Source organism: Capricornis sumatraensis, chromosome 6, assembly GCF_032405125.1.
Source record: "Capricornis sumatraensis isolate serow.1 chromosome 6, serow.2, whole genome shotgun sequence".
Classification (NCBI taxonomy): domain Eukaryota; kingdom Metazoa; phylum Chordata; class Mammalia; order Artiodactyla; family Bovidae; genus Capricornis; species Capricornis sumatraensis.
The window spans coordinates 53,530,421-53,550,093 of record NC_091074.1 but is presented as its reverse complement, the minus strand read 5'-3'; the positions used below and the strand labels follow the sequence as shown (position 1 = coordinate 53,550,093).

Sequence of the window (19,673 nt, the reverse complement as noted above, 5' to 3'; positions counted from 1 at the left end):
GATGCAAATTTTACGCTTAGTTTACAGATGAGGAAACTGAGGCTGCAACAAAGATATTATACAATTAGCCCAGGATACACTAATGAGTAGTTTTCAGAGAGGGATCCAAACACAGGCAGTCTGCTCAGGGGCTGATATCCTCAATTACTGTGCTTTATGAAGTCACTGCCTTCAGAGGAATTCTACTCCCTAAGCTTTGTCAGTAAAGAAAGGAAGATGACATACACTGGTGTTAAGTTTGGGCTAATACTTTCGTAGTGCTTACACTGGGCCAGTCACTTAGGTAGTCTCTTTACTTAATTCTCACCACCACATTTTGTAGAAGGAAATACCACAATCCTTACTTTGTACACGAGCAAACTGCAGCTCAGGCAATTTACCCCAGGTCCCGGAACCAGTGAGTCACTGTAGCCAGATCAGCTGAGATGCCAGTGTTTCCTCTGAATTCAGGATGGATGGACATGAGCAGCTCTACCCCAGCCTTTCAGGTTCTCTCTCACAGGACCCTCTTCCTCTCTGAGCTCAGTCATCTCTGCAGCAATCCCACAGAATGTTACCCTCCTTCCAACCAGTTACTATAACTGCAAGAAAACTAAAGAGTTGGCCCTGCTCCCCTCTGTCACATGCATATCTATTGATGGATAAGTATTGATTAATTTATGAAATGTTAATTCATTTAGTCCTGAAGAGGAATCCAGACCGAGGGATAATTCCAGCAGCTGGGCCTAAAACCATTATCTAATCCTCTGCAATGTCCTAGACTACATTCTTATTTCGATAGAGAATATTTCAGAATGCATTTCCTCAGACCAAGGCCACAAATGTGACCTCTACAATCATCCTGCTAACAAAGGTGGAAGAAATCCCATTTGGTCCTTATTCAGCAGAGTTCTGGGAGCTGATTTTCCAAGCAACAAAAATATATTTGCCACCCTTTCCCAATCTCTGTTTTTCACTCCAACACATTTCAGCTGTAGTAGCCATGGAGAGCAGGACTTGAAGAGATATACTCATGACTGCTTTCTAGAGCCAAGTGAAATCTCTGGCCCATCTTATAGAGGAAGTTGAACACCATGCCAGGGAGGAGCAGACTTGCTTCTGCATGTTCAGAATGCTGGCACCCCTTGCAGTTATGCGGATGCTGCACACCCAGCATCCATGAAGGGAGGGGAGGGAGGGTTGCAAACTCCATGTCCTCACCAGTTTTGAAAGTCATACTGGCGAGTGAAGTCATATCAGCCCAGTTCCACTTTGGGCTGAAAACACGCAGCTCCCACCTGCGACTGTCCTATAACGATGTGCACCCAAAACTGCCAAATCTACCATTTTATAAAGAAAAGCCCCAAATCTTGACTTGTATATAAAATATACTGATTTTTAAATTAAACAAAATTTCCATCACCTTGTACAGGCCAAACGAAACATGTTGGTGAACTAGATGAGTTCCATAGCTTCTGGCAATTTGCAGGCTCAGTTTAAAAGTGCTTTTTAAGAAATTTTAAGTAGAATATAATACAACATGATCAACAAACTATCTCCAAAGATCCTATAGGAGTGGCCTCTGGAAGGAAACACTGGAAGACTGGACTCAGAAGCAGAAAACTTTGTTTTGAATCCAAACTATATGTATTTTTTACTAGTGAAGGATTCTAAACAATTTATTCAACTCAGTTATGGATTACTTATAAAACTAGCATAGCCACACCTGCTATTCTTAATATATATAGGCTGTTGCAAAGAACAAATCAGACTGTCAACTGAGGAATTTCTCATGCAAATAAAATAATTTGTAATGTAAACTTCTGAAAGGCAAAGAATAGGTCACAGTACATAGTGTTTGTGTTTATCAGCACATCGATGCACTCAATAAATATTTTTAACTGACTTAGCTTACCAGAATCCTGCTATGATTCAAATTTAGAGAATTAATTTCTTTCAGAGTCTACAAAATACTTTGTGTGACTGTTAAGCATAATAATTCACATAGTGACTGATGAGTGGTAAAACTATTGATCAAAGTTCCCAGATACAGTGAAATCACATGCTAATGTGTAGCTCTTTGTCTGGTAGAGATGCAAATAATTTTTGTCTGGTGGAAAAAACAAAAACAAAGGTTATCAATTACTATCCTGTAGGATATTAACCAGTTTTATGTAACTGTGAATTCTTAGCCTAATTGATATTCCTTAATAATTACTTATCCATAACTAGTTCTTCAGATGTTCTTTAAACCAATTCTAATATCTTACTGGTTGCCTCATTAAATAACAGTATTAAAAAAGCTTTGACAAGGATTCATATATTTGCATGAGAATTAAAATTTTATCCTTTTGAAAACTAAACTTTGATATTAGCTTGTCTTTTCTTAGCCAAACTAAGTTCTTTGATTTTCTCAACTTGTTTTACTAATGTTCTCCAGTTTATATCAGTGCTGTCAATGCTGAAGTTTAACTGGGCACAACGTTAGAAAATCTTATATCACTGACATGCTTTTGGACAGATTTATTTCAATTTATTTATTCATTCATTCATTCCATTTTCCAACAAATGTTTCTGGAATATATGCAGGACACTGAAGAGGACTCAATGATGAGTAAAAGACACACACACAAAACAAACATCCCTTTTAAGGAAGTTGAGGAGTGAGTGGGGAGTAGTTCTATAGATTGATAACTAGAATATCAAAGGATACAGATGAAGGGCTATGGAAACTTACTGAAGGAGTCAGTGTTAAATTTGATTGAGGGCATCAGAGAAGGCCTGACAGAGAATGTGATACATTATCTGAATCTGGAAGGATGACTAGGATTCTGAAAAATGGTGAAAAAAAGAAAGGTATTCCCAGCAGAAGAAACAGATAATTCAAGGAATGTACTGGGGACGTATCCTTCTATGAAACTGGCATATACATGGGGTTTGAAGGAGAAACTTACCCGACAAAGGCTGTGGGGGTCTATTGTTATAAAGCAAACGACCCTAAACTCAGTGACTGCACACAACACTTGTATATTTCTCATATATCTGCTGATCTAAGCTGAGCTCAACTAGAATGTTTCTGCTCCACATTCCTCTCACTCTGCCCGGGAGACAGTAGGTGGTCTGAGGTGTTCCCTGGAATAGAATGGCAGAGGTGCAGGAGAGCAAGCCACATGATCAACCCAAAGCCAAAGGGTGGGGAGATAGATTCCGACTCTTGAGTGGAAGAAACTGTAAAGTCATATGGCAAAGAACATAGATACAGAGAGGGGTGAAGTGGAACCAGTGATGCAGTATCCAAGGGAACCTGCAGGATACCTGAATGCCATAACAAAGATTAAACTTTGCTGCTAAGAAACTAGATCTTAATTGTTCTCATCACAAAAAAGAAACAATAATTATATAACATGAAAGGGGCTAACACCAAGGTGGTCATCCTACTGCAATATGTAAATGTATCAAATCAACAAGTTGCATGCCTTAAACGTATAGTAGTACTACATGTCAGGTATATCTCAATAAAAAATCAAAGAGTTAAACGTTGTCCTAAGCAGTGGAAAGTCATCACTCTTTTTTGAAGCAGCAAGGAGACATTCTTAGGTCTATGTTAGATGATTCTGCCTGCTAGCTAGGTGGAGAATTAGAGAGTTTATAACCAGCTGAACTAGGGTAGTGGCTGTGGGAAAAGGGACAGAGGGACAAGGTAAAAATAGTTCTTATGTAGAATAAAGTAGGTCATCTTTCGGAAGAAAAATAGGAAAATTGAAGACACCACTCAGATTTCTAAAATGATATGGGGCTGAGAATATTACTAGCTACATTTACTGAACACTTATTTTGTGCCAGCTACTATTTCCAACATATTACACATACCATTTGATTAAAGTGTCACACAAAACCCACAACACAGTGTTAAGGTTTCTACCCATTTTATAAATGTAAAACCTGAGCCTTAAAGATAGTTGAGCAACTTGCCTAAGGTTCTATGCTATACTTGACAAAACTGGGGTTTAAACATAAAATTCTTTTGAATCCAGAATCTGAACCTGTAAGCTCTATGGGCTGCCTCAGCAGCACAGGGATAATGAATGAGGGAACCAGCTCTTGGGGGAACTAACATTTGATTTGGGGAAGGGACTGGATTAGCGGCTTTATATCCTAGCCCATCATACTATTTTTGAGTAGTAACATGCCAGTGTATTTATTGGTATAAAACATCATTTTGATTATTTTTAAATGCCTTAAATTCTAATCACTTTGCCTCAAAGGGGCATTCATTTGGAAAGACTCAGAACCCATCTTCACACACACACACACACACACACACATCCATCCCCTCTCTCAAACCCTCCTGAAGTATCTTAGCTGTAATTCCCTCTTCTTAGGCTTCTAAGGGGTTTTTGTGTATTCACCATTTGTTTCCCACAGATCCTTTGGCCCGTCTATACTTATGGTAGTCCCTAACAGGGTTGTTTTAGAAAGGCTGAGGGGTGGAGAGAAAAGAGAGCATTCAGTGCGGGTTCTGGGAAGGAAGAGAAAGGAGGTTCAGGAGTTTCTAGTCCAGCTCCAGCCCTTTCCTCTTATTTTTTCCAAGTCTTCCTTCTTTCCACTCCTTTCTCTTGTCCTCAGAGACAGATCTACTCTCACTAACTCAAGACATCTCTCCAAGGATGATTTACATCAGTCAATGTGTTTTTCCCCAATCATTCCTCCTAGAGAGAGACTCAAGCTCAGGTCAGAGGAACCTGGACTCTGGTCCTCTCTGAGGTGGAACAATGTCTGAGGACAGTGCAGAAGCAATGAAACCACGTCACACTTTTTATTGTACAAAACAAATACCAAACTACTACTACTGCCATTGCAATCACTACTAGTCTGGGGAATGTGAATTGTGTCAATTTTATACCTGTATATATACAGAGATGACTTTAAAAAGCTAGGATAGCAATGTGAAGAGCTCCCTCTCCACACACACACACATATATTTTAATTGCCATTCAGCCTTTTATTTTAAACCTCATTTATTTCACTAAATGTTATTTTAAAATGTCAACTACCTTATTGTTATGGGGGTTTCTCAACACTATGATTTGAATTCCTTTTATTCATTTCTGTCAAACCTCAACATGAATCAGCCATAGATATACATATATCCCCTCTTTGCTTTTAATTTTTAAGGCTTTTGTACATATTTTTATTTAAAACAAAACATATAGATAATATATGCACATGAAATGTGTACCATATAGAATCTATAAAGAGGTATAAATATAATTTTCCCTCTTTTGGTTCATTCAGCTTTACCACTGGATGGATGTCCAGCTACAGGGGTACCTACAAGGTGAAGGGTACTGTGATGGTTAATTTTATGTCTATTTGACTGTGCTATGCTGGCCAGATTATTTGGTCAAATGTTATTCTGATGTTTCTATGAGGGTGTTTGGGGGATGAGATTAACAGCCTAATCAGTGGATTTAGAGTAAAACAGATTGTCCTTCTTAACGTGGGTAGGCCTCAAGTCAGGCATGAACATAGAAAAAAGCTGATCTTCCCTGAGCAAGAAGGAATTCTGCCAGTAAGCCTCCAAGTCTTCCTTGGGTCTCTCGTCTGCTGACCTAGCCTGCTGATTTGGGATTTACTAGGCCTCCTTGGGCTTCCCTGCTGGCTCACACAGTAAAATATCCACCTGCAATGAGGGAGACCTGGGTTCTATCCCTGGGTTGGGAAGATCCTCTGAAGGAGGGCATGGCAGCCCACTCCAGTATTCCTGCCTGGAGAATCCCACGGGCAGAGGAGCCTGGCAGGCTACAGCCCATGGGGTCACAAAGACTCGGACATGATGGAGCAACTAAGCGCAGCACAGCACAAGCCTCCACAACAGTGGGAGCAAGTCCTTAAAATAAGTCTCTTTCTATATACACATCCTGCTGGTTCTGTTTCTCGGGAGGAGACTCATACAGGGATGTAGGCTTTCCTATTCCACTCTCCCTAGGGGATAGTTCCCTAGTTCTCATGTTCCCCCATGTTTCTAAGACACCAGACAGAAAAAACCCTCACCTTGGAGGCCTCAGTAGATCCATAGCCCAATCATCACCATCATACATGCCACCAGGGTTCCTCAGGACGTGCACCACTGCCCGCTCCAGCCTGCCAACTGCCAGCCTCTGCGTTGTTTTGCCTGAAAGAAGGGGGAGTTGAGGAGAGGGAGGGGGTCAGGACACCGTCTCCCCCATCAATGCAAGCATATTTGACCTAAGCAGCCCTCAGTCAGTCTAAAGCCAGCTGGTTTTAGAACAAACAGCCTGGCTTTCCCACCACCTGGGTGGGAAAACCCTGAGGCAAGTGTTTCATGCCATTCAGCAGAATTTCCTGGGTGTGTGTGGGGGTGGGGTGGGGTGGGGTGGGATTAAGTTCCAGTCTCCCATTGCAGTTTACCTGCATTTCCCAAACAAACTACTTACACTCAAACCCTGGTCTTGGGTTCTGTGACCCAAATAACAATCTCCCCCATCCTCCACTGCACAACTACTGCTGTTTCATTCACCAAAGTCAAGGTTGACAGAAGCAGTAAAGTGAGGGACAGACAGGTTATGCTGTACTTTTGTAAGATGCTGCTGATGAAGCAAGACTACCATGCAGATTTGGAGAATTTCAGAGGGCGGAAGGTGCCCCAGAGACCTGTGAGCATACAAAACATCACGTAAGTCCCCCAAGTCAGCCTGCACACTCGTGGGAGATTTGCACTCTGCCGCATGATCTACCTTGTGTTTCAAACACCCACCCCCAACTCTGAGTAAAACGGATTTTGCAGAAAGATGGATTACTTATTTTCCTTGGGGATTCATACAGGTCATATTGCTATCTGAGAGGCAATGGCCCTGAGTGCTCTAGAATTTTATTTGTGGATTAGATCAGAAGGCAGGGCAGTTTCTACATTGCAGTCTTCAGTGCTTTCTCTAGAACTTTTACTGCATGGTCCTTGGAATTATACTACTGCCCTACAGTGAACATAGTAAGGAAAAAGTGAAGTTGAAGTGAAGTCACTTAGTCGTGTCCGACTCTTTGTGACCTCATGGACTATAGCCTACCAGGCTCCTCTGTCCATGGAATTTTCCAGGCAAGAGTACTAGAGTGGGTTGCCATTTTCTTCTCCACGGGATCTTCCTGACCCAGGGATCAGACCCAGGGATCAAATCTGAGTCTCCTGCATTGCATGTAGAAACTTTACCATCTGAGCCACCTGGGAAGCCCAATAATACTGGAGTGGGTTGCCATTTCCTTCTCCAGATCTTCCCAACCTAGGGATCAAACCTGGGTCTTCCACATTGCAGGCAGATTCTTTATCAACTGAGCCACGAGGGAAGACCACAGAAAGGAATGGACCTCCCAAATCCTAGCAAGAATGTGGTCACAATCGCATGATGCAACATGAGCCCCCACAGAATAAAAAGAAAAGGGGAGGGGATAGATTTCTGGAAAAACTCCCCTCCCTTCCTCCACGTAAAGTGAGCACTATCCTCACTCATGTTTGTCCTTCCTATTCTGATATCCCTTCCTCTTTCTTCATTCACTTTTTTCTTATTTAACATCCATATATATTGTAGGCAGCCTTAAATCCTCCCTAGGACAAAGCTGAATATGAGTTTAAAAGGGGTAGGGCAAAGGAGAAAAAGAAAGATATGCCCATTTGAATGCAGAATTCCAAAGAATAGCAAGAAAAGATAAGAAAGCCTTCTTCAGTGATCAATGCAAAGAAATAGAGGAAAGCAATAGAATGGGAAAGACCAGAGATCTCGTCCAGAAAATGAGAGATACCAAGGGAACATTTCGTGCAAAGATGGGCACAATAAAGGACAGAAATGGTAGAGACCTAACAGAAGCAGAAGGTATTAAGAAGAGGCGGCAAGAATACACAGAAGAACTGTACAAAAAAGATCTTCATGACTCAGATAACCAGGACGGTGGATCACCCACCTAGAGCCAGACATCCTGGAATGCAAAGTCAAGTGGGCGTTAGGAAGCATCACTACGAACAAAGCTAGTGGAGGTGATGGAATTCCAGTTGAAAGATGATGCTGTGAAAGTACTGTACTCAATATGCCAGCAAATTTGGAAAACTCAGCAGTGGCCACAGGACTGGTAAAGGTCAGTTTTCATTCCAATCCCAAAGAAAGGCAATGCCAAAGAATGCTCAAACTATCGCACAACTGCACTCACCTCACACACTAGTAAAGTAATGCTCAAAATTCTCCAAGCCAGGCTTCAAACAGTACATGAACTTCCAGATGTTCAAGCTGGATTTAGAAAAGACAGGGGAACCAGAGATCAAATTGCCAACATCCATTGGATCATTGAGAAAGCAACAGTGTTCCAGAAAAACATCTAATTCTGCTTTATTGACTACGCCAAAGCCTTTGACTGTGTAGATCACAATAAACTGTGCAAAATTCTGAAAGAGATGGGAATACCAGACCACCTGACCTGCCTCCTGAGAAATCTGTATGCAGCTCAAGAAGCAACTGTTAGAACTGGACATGGAACAGACTAATTTCAAATTGTGAAAGGAGGACATCAAGGCTGTATATTGTCAACCTGTTTATTTAACTTATATGCAGAGTATATCATGCGAATGTACATCAGGGCTGGATGAAGCACAAGCTGGAATGAAGACTGCCAGGAGAAATATCAATAACCTCAGACATGCAGATGACACCACCCTTATGGCAGAAAGTGAAGAACTAAAGAGTCTCTTGATGAAAGTGAAAGAGGAGAGTGAAAAAGTTGGCTTAAAACTCAACATTCAGAAAACTAAGATCATGGCATCTGGTCCCATCACTTCATGGCAAATAGATGGGGAAACAATGGAAACAGTGATAGACTTAATTTTCCTGGGCTCCAAAGTCACTGCAGATGGTAACTGCAGCCATGAAATTAAAAGACATTTGCTCCTTGGAAATAAATCTATGACCAACCTAGACAGTATATTAAAATTACTTTGCCAACAAAGGTCTAGTCAAAGCTATGGTTTTTCCAGTAGTCATGTATGGATATGAGAGTTGGACCATAAAGAAAGCTGAGCACCAAAGAATTGATGCTTTTGAACTGTGGTGTTGGAGAAGACTCTTCAGAGTCCCTCAGACAGCAAGGAGTTCAAACCAGTATGTCCTAAAGGAAATCAGTCCTGAATATTCATTGGAAGGACTGATGCTGAAGCTGAAACTCCAATACTTTGGCCACCTGATGCAAAGAACTGACTCCTTGGAAAAAGACTTTGATGCTGGGAAAGACTGAAGGCAGGAGGAGAATGGAATGACAGAGTGAGATGGTTGGATGGCATCACGGACTCAATGGAGTTCAGTTTGAGCAAGGTCTGGGAGTTGGTGAAGTACAGAGAAACCGGGCATGCTGTAGTGCATGGGGTCGCAGAGAGTCAGACATGACTGAGCAACTGAACTGAACTGAGGGCAGACACTGATGATCCACTGGGCACTGCTGGAACATTCTAGGGAACAGAGGTCCTTTCTTCCTGAGCGTACGACCTAACTCATCACAGAAAAGTGCTGCAGCCAGGGACAGCGCAGCTCCTGCTCAAAAGCTTCCTTTCCTCTTCTCCCGAAGTTTGCAAAATGACTCATTCCTGTATTTAAAGAGCAGAAGCAAACCAAACCATCATATATTTAACCAGTTTTTTCTATCCACAAAAGGTGGCTTTTATTTATGAAATACGCAGAGTTGAGTCGGTGCCTTGAAACCTGCTCAATTCACGGTGTTGCACTAAATGGTTTATAAATTACAGCACCTGAACCGACACAGACACAACCAAGGGTACATTTATAATATAACTAAGTTATGAGTATGCTGAATTTCCAACTCAACTAAAACATGTGCTTATTGTGTCAATTCATATTACAAAAAGCCCATAATGGAACCAAGACTCTTCTCCTTTCCTAAATTCAAGGTACTTCCAATTCCAATTTACACAAGCCTAAATTCCTGTTTTTTTTTTTTTTTTAATTTCAAACATATTTTAGCCTTTAAACAGTAAATACAGGAGTATAAATTGATGCAACTTTTCTAGGATGCAATTTGGCAGTAAACATCAAGAGCCTTAAAAATGTTCCTCTGCTTTCACTCAGTAATTCCATTTCAGAGAACCTATCTGCTGCAAAGGATTAAAATGCTGCTCATTGATATATTAATATAAAAATGGATTATATATAAAAAGGTGCATTTCATATTAAAAGAAAAAAAATGGAAATAATCCAAATGGCCAACAATAGTAGAAATATCTATTTAGGCAGCAATGGTCACAGTACACACTATGATTGTCCAATTATTATGTCCTCTTTTTCATGATCAGTAACTGAAATAAAAGATGCACTTTAACACAGGAAGTAACATAGAAATTCACCACTAAGCACCTTATTGATTGCAATGTCCTCCTTTTTATTAAATTATAGACTGGCTGTCAATATACACATTTTTGGAAATGCATTTTTCTGCTTTTGTGGAGCACATGATTTTAAACAGACAAAATATTTCTATATTAACTTCTCAGTCTTCAAGCTATTTTGCACCGGTAGCCAAACTACCAAGTATAGATATTATAATATACAGTCAGAATTTATGGAAAATATTACAAAGACAAATGCCTTAAAAAGATGACAGTGCAGAGAAAACCATAGCTCTGAAACAGGTATAAAAATTTAGTCAAAATATTTTAGTCCATTATGGCTTTGCATAAAGCTTCAAAGGAAGAAAACTGAAGACACTTCTTATCAAAGGCACTTAAAGAATTGTAATAAAATACTTCTTTGAATCCGACAGTATTTTTTATCTTTTTCACATTCTGTCCCTCACTGAAACAGTCTTGGAAGGCAGCTATTAATAAGGAAAAATAGTTATCATTTCTTAATATACATGTTAAAAATATGCAAACAGAATTAATACAGACTTTGGTCCATGGAAGCAAGTAACAGTATCAGACTGTAGTATTTCTCTTAATTCTGAGCCCAAAGCTCTCAATTCCCCAGACTCAGTCCCCTGGGCTCCCCAGGAGGTGCCCCACCATCGGCACAGCGTGCTGAAACTGGAAAGAGCCATCCTCCCTGTTCGGTGGGAGTGCTGCTCCGAGGGAACGGCCACGGAGCACACAGGAGTCAAAACTCGGGTATTATAATTCTGTGTCCCGGTATCGGGAAGGCTGGCCGTAATAACCGCGCCTTGAGTGTTCTGACAGCTGCTGCCGGTATTCCTCCTCCTCAGCATCACTGCCATAGCTTCCTCTGGGATCCTGATAAAGTCTGGCAGGGCCTTTCTGTGGCTCGGGAGGCCTGGAACTAACAAAGAGAGAGGGTTACGTGCAGCCCAAAGCTTGGGCCTCCCTGCCCGTCCATGCTGCATGCAGGGGGCAACTGCCCAGGACAGATGACTTACCTGAGTCACACTCTGCTGACAAACCAGGGCACTCCTGGCCCGCTCCAGGTTCACAGAGTGGTGGAATTGAGGACAGGAATAACAGGTCAAGGCCGATACCCACTCAAGTAGCGAGTGGGGAAGACAGACACATACTCCCTGACCTAAGAACCCTCCAGCCCGATGAGGGCGCCTTCCTGAGATCACTGGTCAAAAGCTCACAAGCAGAGCGAGTTCTTCACCAGTTTTGGTCAATTATACCAACTCCCCTCTGTTGCCAGGGGCCTCCTGGTCAGCTGTGCCACTATTTGATTGGTAAAGAAGAAATTTGCCTCTAGTTTTCTATTGCTGTAAAACTAGACTCCAGTTTCCAGTCAGAATGGCTGCAAGAAAATGTGGTTTTGTTTCCTATTCTCGGATGCAAGAAATGATCCAGTGCAAAACCTCAACAGGAAGACCCTGTGATAATCACTACTGCTTATGCAGCACTTTAAACATAAGGCATCCTACCAACACCAGTCAATTGACGTTCCCTTTCCCTCAGACCACAGCTCACACACAGCTTGACTTTGCTAAGTGACACAAAAGGATTACTGAGCTTGTTGGCCAACAGCTAGAAAATATTAACAATGAAACAACTGGCATCTAAACCCCAGGAATTTTGCTCATGAACTATCCTAACACAATTTAACACATCTGTGGCTCCAGTTGGATTTCCCTGGTGGCTCATCAGTAAAGAATCCACCTACAATGCAGAAGCTGCAGGAGATGCTGGTTTGATCCCTGGGTGGGAAAGATCCCCTGGAGGAGGGCATGGCAACCCACTCCAGTATTCTTGCATGGAGAATCCCATGAACAGAGGAGTCTGGTGGGCTACAGTCCACAGGGTTGCAAAGAGCTGGACATGACTGAAGCAACTTAGCATGCACACACATGGCTCCAATTGTCAGTGATTACACTGTGTTGGAGAAGGAAATGGCAACCCACTCCAGTATTCTTGCCTGGAGAACTCCACGGGCAGACAAGATTAGTCGGCTACAGTCTGTGGGGTTGCAAAGGGTCGGACATGATTGAGTAACTAAACACCACCACTATGTTAGTTTTAGCACGCAATCAACACTACCGTAAAACTTTGACTCTATGGTCTTTGTAATTAAATTTGACTGAATAAGTACACAGTTTACCAGAAGAAATAAAAAAAAAACCAAACTTTCTTGTTACTTTGAAATGTAGGTGAAAAAAAATTCTTAAGCATCAAAGTCCTACACAAGCCCCTTTTTTACACCTATACCCTCAGAGCAGCCCTTACCTTGTGTACTGGGGTGGGCCCTGATCCGGCTTGTGTGTTTTGATTGGAACTGCATAGATATCAGGATGCTTCTGAGCAATTTCAATCTGTGGAGATTACGGGGGTAAAAAAAGAACAAGAGGGAAGGGATGAATGACTAGCCAGTCAGCTTGCTCATTTCCTGCTGCTTCCATTCTCCAATCCCATTTTAGCCAAGAAGAGGAAAGACAGAAGCAAACCTCTAGTTTCCAGAGATGTATGTGATGCCTAGTGGTAAATGTCAAATAGGAAAAATGTTTAAAACTAATGAAAGTCTGCCACATGCTACAACATGGTTGAACCTTTAGGACACTACGCGAAGTGAAATAAATCAGCCACAAAAAAGACAAATATTGTATGATTCCACTTCTGTGAGGCTCCTGAGCTGTCAAATTCATCGAGACAGAAAACAGAATGGTGGTTAATGGGCTGGAGGAAGGGAAAATGAGGAATAATTAATATACACAGAGTTTTAGTTAGGGAGGACGACAAAATTCTAGAGATCGATGATAGAGATGGTTACACAAAAATGTGAATATACTAATGCCACCAAACACTTAAAAATGTTAAAGATGGTAAGTTCCATGTATATTTTACCACCAAAAGAAGCACAAAAGAAAAAGAGTGTGGGTCATCTCTTGCCTTCTGAGATGGCCCACACTCTGTCCATAGTGTGCTTCTCCAGGGCCACTCTTGCCTTTGGAGACAGCCTGCATTCTGTCTGTGGAATGTATCTCTCTAAACACATCTACTTTGTTACTAATTACTTTCTCTCTCACTGAATTCTTTCTGCAAAGAGACATAAAGAACCTGAGTTCCAATAAGCCCTGACACCAGGAACTAAGGCTCCCTCCCAGTTGGAGGATAGAATTATGTGGACCCTCCTGGCTTCAGTCAACTACAGCCTGGACTCTGTCAACCTCTGTTCCAATTCCACGCTGAAGTCTTCTCTATTCAAGCCCTCTTATGAACATGCACATAGCCTTAGTCTTAAACCTCCCTAAATTTCCAGTTCAGGGAGACTGCTTTGGGAAAAGATCCCTCGTGTTTTCCTTACTTGCTGCAGGTAATAAATCCTTCTTTTCCCCTACCTTCCCCCTCTAAAAGAGAAAAAGGCTCAGAAGCACTGCAATTGTTGTGACCAATTTAAATGAAGAAAACTCCCATAACCACTGGGCCGAAATGCTCCAGAAACCTTTATTTAATAAATGTTACAGTGAAAAATAATTTTGAAGAGGCCACAGATTCTCTTGTCACGCTTTCCTATTCCAGAACCCAATATAAAGTTCTGAAGCACAAAGAGTAGAACCCTATTCACCTGCAATGTCAGGTTTTCTTGACTGGAAGGAAAAGGGATGTGCTAATAGCTGGCAATCTGAAAATGACACACGCATTGGAGGTGCCTTTGTATCACGCATGTCAACATACCCTTTCATGTTTGCGGCAGTGGCAAAAGGACTGTAAATCATTACACTGCAATGGAACTTCTTTAAAATTCTTACTGTTGACACACTAAAATGACCCAGTGATTGAAAACAATTACCCTTGCATTCTGTGCTTCCTGGAGCTCTTGCATTCTCTGTAACTTTGCCTTGTGATCCATCTTCTCAAATATTTTTACTTTGCCCAGGACAGACTTGGGAGCATTGTGCTGCTCCCCACTGCCCTCTCCCGTCTCCTCACTCTCTGGGGGAGGGACGGGAGTGGAGGGCTTCAGTATAGGCCGTCCAAAAGTGGGTTTCGCTGCAATAGGAGGAGGACAACCTTTGGTAGATGCCCCTGGAATTTCGTTACCAGCAGCGGCTGAGGGGTTTGACTTGTATTCATAAGATCTGGAGAAGTCAAAAGATTCTTCTCTGTTTTGGGTTTTGGCCTGCAGAGAGCAATGACATAGTTTTAACTTTGAGCTTTCAGTTTATTTTCAAATCTCTATTAGTGATTTAATACACTCCATTTCCTGATCAGTTTCCAAAGGTGGTCAACAAATTCCACTCCAGCAAGGAATCAAACACAAGTTACATGGCCAAGATCTGGCATCCAAAGCCCTACCTCACTCCCTACAGAAGAGTATTAAGTGCTCGAGGAAACCAAGAGGGTGCTGGGAGGCCTGCAAGTGCTAGAGGGGGATCAGACCTAACTCTGTCCTAGAGGAGATTTGAATCCTAGGGAGGACCTAGAGCAAGTCAGGCTTCAGGATGGAAGAGTGGCTCCTGAGTTCATGCCATGCTGAGGGGACGTGCCTTGGCCCAGAGGTCCACCCAGAAGTGAGGAGACTGGGGTGGGGAGCGCTAAGGGAGAATATCATGCTGATGGCCACTTTGTTTTCATACTTTCATCTTAGGCCGCTTGTAAACTTTCACTCATCTATATTATTAGGTCACCAATTACCTCTGAGAGCTCACAATGAATTATTACTTTCTTCTTATCTAAAGCACTGAGTTAGGAAGAGAAACTTTAATGGGTTCTAAGGGAAAGCCTATAGTTATAGCTGTGATTCAGAGAGGCTGAAAAATCGTATGATTTCTTCTGGACAATGGTTTATTTAAAAAATAAACTGTCCTCATAATGAGAGGCACTGTAAACAATAGTGGTGATTGTTTCCTTTAGCAAGTCAACAGGAAGGATTTTTTCAGGTGCATCTAAATCAGATTGTGGGCAGAAAAATTTAATTGGATAGAAGAAGAAAAACAGATTCTATGACAGGTGATTCTGGGCATGCAGTATTCATCCAACTTTTATTCTTTCTACATAAACAAACAAACAAATAAAAAACAAAAGGAAACAAACACTAACAGTCCTAAAATTGTACCCTCTTCTAAAACTGCCTTTCCATTTTACATTTTTGCCATTTCTTAATTTTTTGGATTCACCCAAAAGATAGGCTCCAGTGGAGAACCCAGTTGGTCAAAACCATAATCCAGTGCCTTCTTACTGTGCATGCTCTGCCCTGGCTAGGCTGGAGCTCCAGGTGAGCTCCATGTGTTTCTTCCTCCTTCCCATCCTGGGCGTCCCAGCCACGTACCTTGGGCGGCTCTGGCTTGAATGCCGGGGGCGGGCTATTGTCCCTAAGTTGATCTCTGCTAGCAGCCCTCCGCATTTGAGCTCGTGGCTCTGGGCTGGGTTTCCTTATGCTCTACAAGACATAAAGGTTCATTCACAACGAGAACATCCCAGCAGGAAGAAGAGAGCCACTGGTCTTCTTTGCTGGAGTTCTTCAAACTTGCAGGAATTAAGATGTTAAGGTTCCTAATGTGCATAAGTTGAGCTACTGACCCAGTGCTTCTTTACTGAAAAGGCAGATACCTGGTATACTCTAAGTGTTGAGGGTATATTTTTTCCAAAACTAGCTGCATCTCTCCCTTTACAGTAAGAAAACAAGAGGTTTTTGTAAAGTTTTGCCGCTAACAGCTGTTAATATTTTATTCTTTTTTTTCTTTCGTGTTTGGCCGCACCATGCGGCATGCGTCATCCTAGTTTCCCACATCTCCTAAAGTGGAAGTGTGGAGTCTTAACTACCTGATCACCAGGGAATTAACTATCTGACCACCAGTTGTTAACAGTTTAAAGCATTAGCTCAACTGTATCTGCAGACATTCATGAGTTAATTTACTTTTTATGACTTGTCCGACAGTATATACTAATTTTTTTTTTTGGTCATGGTGAATTGTTCCTCCTTTCAACTTACATATTTGGTCCTTCTATATTGTAAAGAACAAAATTCACTGAAACAACCTAAGCTGCTGAAGACAAGTCCACAGAAATCCAAATATATGGGGAATCTTGTCTGCAAAGGTCATTATCCCAGTGTTCTCTGAGGTGCAACCAATAACTACTCTGGTCCTAACAGTGCTGGCAATGTGATTTCTAGAATCACAGAAGCAGTCTATTCACTGGCCAGTGGATGCATAGTACATGAGATCAGACATAATTAATCAATAAACTCAACTGAAAAACTGAAATACAAGAGAGAAGGAAACTGATGGGGAAACACTCAGGAGTTTTGGCAAGATTAGAAAGGTTAAAGGTAGGGTGGAGAAGAAAAAGCACAGATACCTAAGTGTACAGAGAGAGACCTAATCAAAGGTTACAAGTAAATACAACAATATTGTATTTAAAAATAATGCCCCAGTGGTAATTTGGACAGCTGCCTCACATCATGACATCATGCCCAGGGGCATCTGTGGGGTGAGTGCTGATCACTCAACCTCTCCCAGCACTTGGTTCCTGTCCCATTCCCCTCTGGACCATATCCACAATCACACAGGCATTAGCTTGGAATGAGAGGCTCCCTAGATATCAACCACTCCAACTCTTAGGTATACCTGCCTCAGCACCCTGAACAAGCTGTTGGCCAAAGCAATTCGAGTGAAATATCAGAACCTCCTTTTCCTGCCCAGGCCTGCCTCGCCTCACCTCCTCATGCTGCACCGGCTCCGAGGAGCGGGTGATGGAAGAAACCAGCGGCTCCTCAGCTGGCTCATCCAGCTCATTGTCAGTGTAGGCGCCTCCTTCACCGTCGGTGTCTTCAAAGTCACTGATGAGGCGGCTGTCGCAACTCAGATAGTCCGCGCCCATGGCGGTTAAGTAGGACATGCGGTCTTCGGGATCATCATCCATCCCTTCCATCTAGAGGAATTTGTTTCGGAGGGTCAGTGGGATCTGAGATGGCTCCTGGGAGTGAGGACTCAAGAAAATTCCCAAGGGCACAGCCAAGGGACTGAAACCTCGACTTGTTCGAGAAAAGGAAGTTCACCTTTATCTTCCCGAAATCACTTGGCTTTAAATGACTATGTAAATTTTTGTGCAGAGACTTAAATTAGAAACCCTCCACCCTATCTCTCCTTGCCACCATCCATCAGGCTTCCTCACATTGTGTACTTTTCTTCCAGAATCTGGCTCCCCTCCAGTTTTTTCTGATGAACTGGTCTCCCAGAGGTAAGTGCATGCTGTCTGGAGCTGTACGCCTCTTCACTCACCCACGAGATTCTCAAATCCTTGAAGGCAGAAGCTCCATCGTGCCCAGCCTGTTCTCACCACGGAGGCTAGCACAGAGCCACAGCAGGCATAAGCAGTCAGTACATGCTAGATACTGACTGAACATGCAATTCCTAAAGGGCAGGGCTAGGACTCAACCATTACTTGGTAATAGAGGCACTTAACGGAACAAAATCGTACCCTGAATGTCTCACAAACGACCTCAATTCAGCTGGACCGCAGAGTACCAGCACCGGGGGCTCCTAGTGCCACAGGTAGTCTCTAATTTCTCTGCTCCCTTCCTGCAGGAGGGCTGTGAGAGCCCTTCCTCCACAGAGAAGTGGGCCAAGGTCAGGAGCCTATACCAGATTTTAGTGCTCTCCCATCACCTACGCAAAACCCTAGCACTCCTCCTCTGCCAACCTTCTTTCTAACACAACGATTCCAACTCCATTAGCTTTCCCTCCTATTAATTCTTAACTACGTTCTCCACGCCCTCAACCTAACCCCTCATCTCCCCTCATCTCCGGGTTTCCCAGGTCCTTGGTAATAAGCTGTGGAGTTCAGCACAAGGTCTTGTAAGCTCTGATTAGTGTGCTTGGAACACAACACTAGTTACTACATTAAAAGCAAAAGGGAAGTGAATGTAGGGCTGCATATATCCCATTCTGCTTTTCTTGTAAAAGTCCCTTTGTTTATTACTTTTCCAGAGAATTTACAAATTTTTGAACAATTGAAGCATATGCTGAGATTACTCGAAATGTGCATGGTTTTACTACATTCACTACCCTCTTGAGAAAAAAATTCAGAACACAGACTCTCACCTCACAGCAGAGCATCTGTGTCACATACCTTTCCTTCGGAAACCCAGACTGCTTCTCCTTGCTGATGCTGAATCGTGTCTTTCAAGCTGCCAAACCAGCTGTCGTTGGCTGAATTGAGGTTGATTGTAGCTACAGAAATGTAAACCAAAAGGTGTGCCTCAATTTCACGTTTATTAGAAAACTTACTGGACATAACTTACCCTAACTTGTCATATTTCAATTAAAACTTTAGCAAATAGAAGAGAAAGCTGGCACATATTTGAACACTATTCTTTCAACTGAATATAATTAAAGCTATTACCATCTATCTGTTGAAGTCTGCATTATAGGTGGATGTCATAAAACTAAAAATGGATTTATGTTTATTTTTCAGAAAAGCTACCTTTAAAAAATATGTTTTTAAGAAATGAAGTCGAGTCAGTTGTAGTGAGGTAGGTCAACCTAGAGTCTGTTTTACAGGGTGAAGTAAGTCAGAGAGAGAAGAAATATCACATATTAATGCATGTATAGGGAATCTAGAAAAATAGTACTGATGAACCTATTTGCAAGGAAGGAATGGTGATGCAGATGTAAAGAACAGACTTGTCAACACACTAGGGGAAGGAGAGGGTAGGATGAATTGAGAAAGTAGCATAGACATATATACACTATCATGTGTAAAACAGATAGCTAGGGAGAAGCTGCTCTATAACATAGGGAGCCCAGCCTGGCACTCTGATGACCTAGAGTGGGTGGGATGGGAAAGGGGGAAGGAGGATCAAGAGGGACAGTATGTGTATACACACACACACACACATATAAATATATAAAATCATAACTGATTCATGTTGTTGTATGGCAGAAACCAACTCAACACTATAAAGCAATTTTCTTCCAATTAAAAAATAAATTTAAAAAATACATTTTTAAAGAGTGTGCTTTCAAGGGCAACAATAACACATCTAAATAAAATATAAAAGTATATATTTTAAAAATCAATATATAGATATGAACAGTAAAAGAAAAATATATACCAATGTACTGTTTATCTCCAATAAAAAACTAAATGTATGTCATTTTGATAGGCTTAAACATTTCAGAATATAGATACAGACTAACCAAACTCTACAGGTGTGTGTATTCATGGGACACACATTTTCTATTCTGAACAAAATGCT

At 41.9% G+C, this 19,673-nt stretch overlaps 1 protein-coding gene across 8 annotated transcripts in view; it reads right to left on the bottom strand.

The window, feature by feature from the left end:
* Nucleotides 1-10,429: 10,429 nt before the first annotated feature.
* TJP2 (tight junction protein 2) overlaps nucleotides 10,430-19,673 on the bottom strand; it is a 96,421-nt gene continuing 87,177 nt past the window's right edge. For 3 of the 8 annotated variants that reach the window (XM_068974107.1, XM_068974106.1, XM_068974105.1), the window contains exons 18-23: nucleotides 18,545-18,645; nucleotides 17,132-17,344; nucleotides 15,741-15,851; nucleotides 14,262-14,591; nucleotides 12,701-12,786; nucleotides 10,430-11,315 (exon numbers count right to left, since the gene is read on the bottom strand). In XM_068974107.1, coding sequence (XP_068830208.1) covers nucleotides 11,150-11,315; nucleotides 12,701-12,786; nucleotides 14,262-14,591; nucleotides 15,741-15,851; nucleotides 17,132-17,344; nucleotides 18,545-18,645 — 1,007 coding nt within the window. In that variant the 3' untranslated portion in view covers nucleotides 10,430-11,149. The remainder of the gene's footprint in view (nucleotides 11,316-12,700; nucleotides 12,787-14,261; nucleotides 14,592-15,740; nucleotides 15,852-17,131; nucleotides 17,345-18,544; nucleotides 18,646-19,673) is intronic. The other 5 variants (XM_068974109.1, XM_068974108.1, XM_068974112.1 and 2 more) reach the window with 3 other exon arrangements.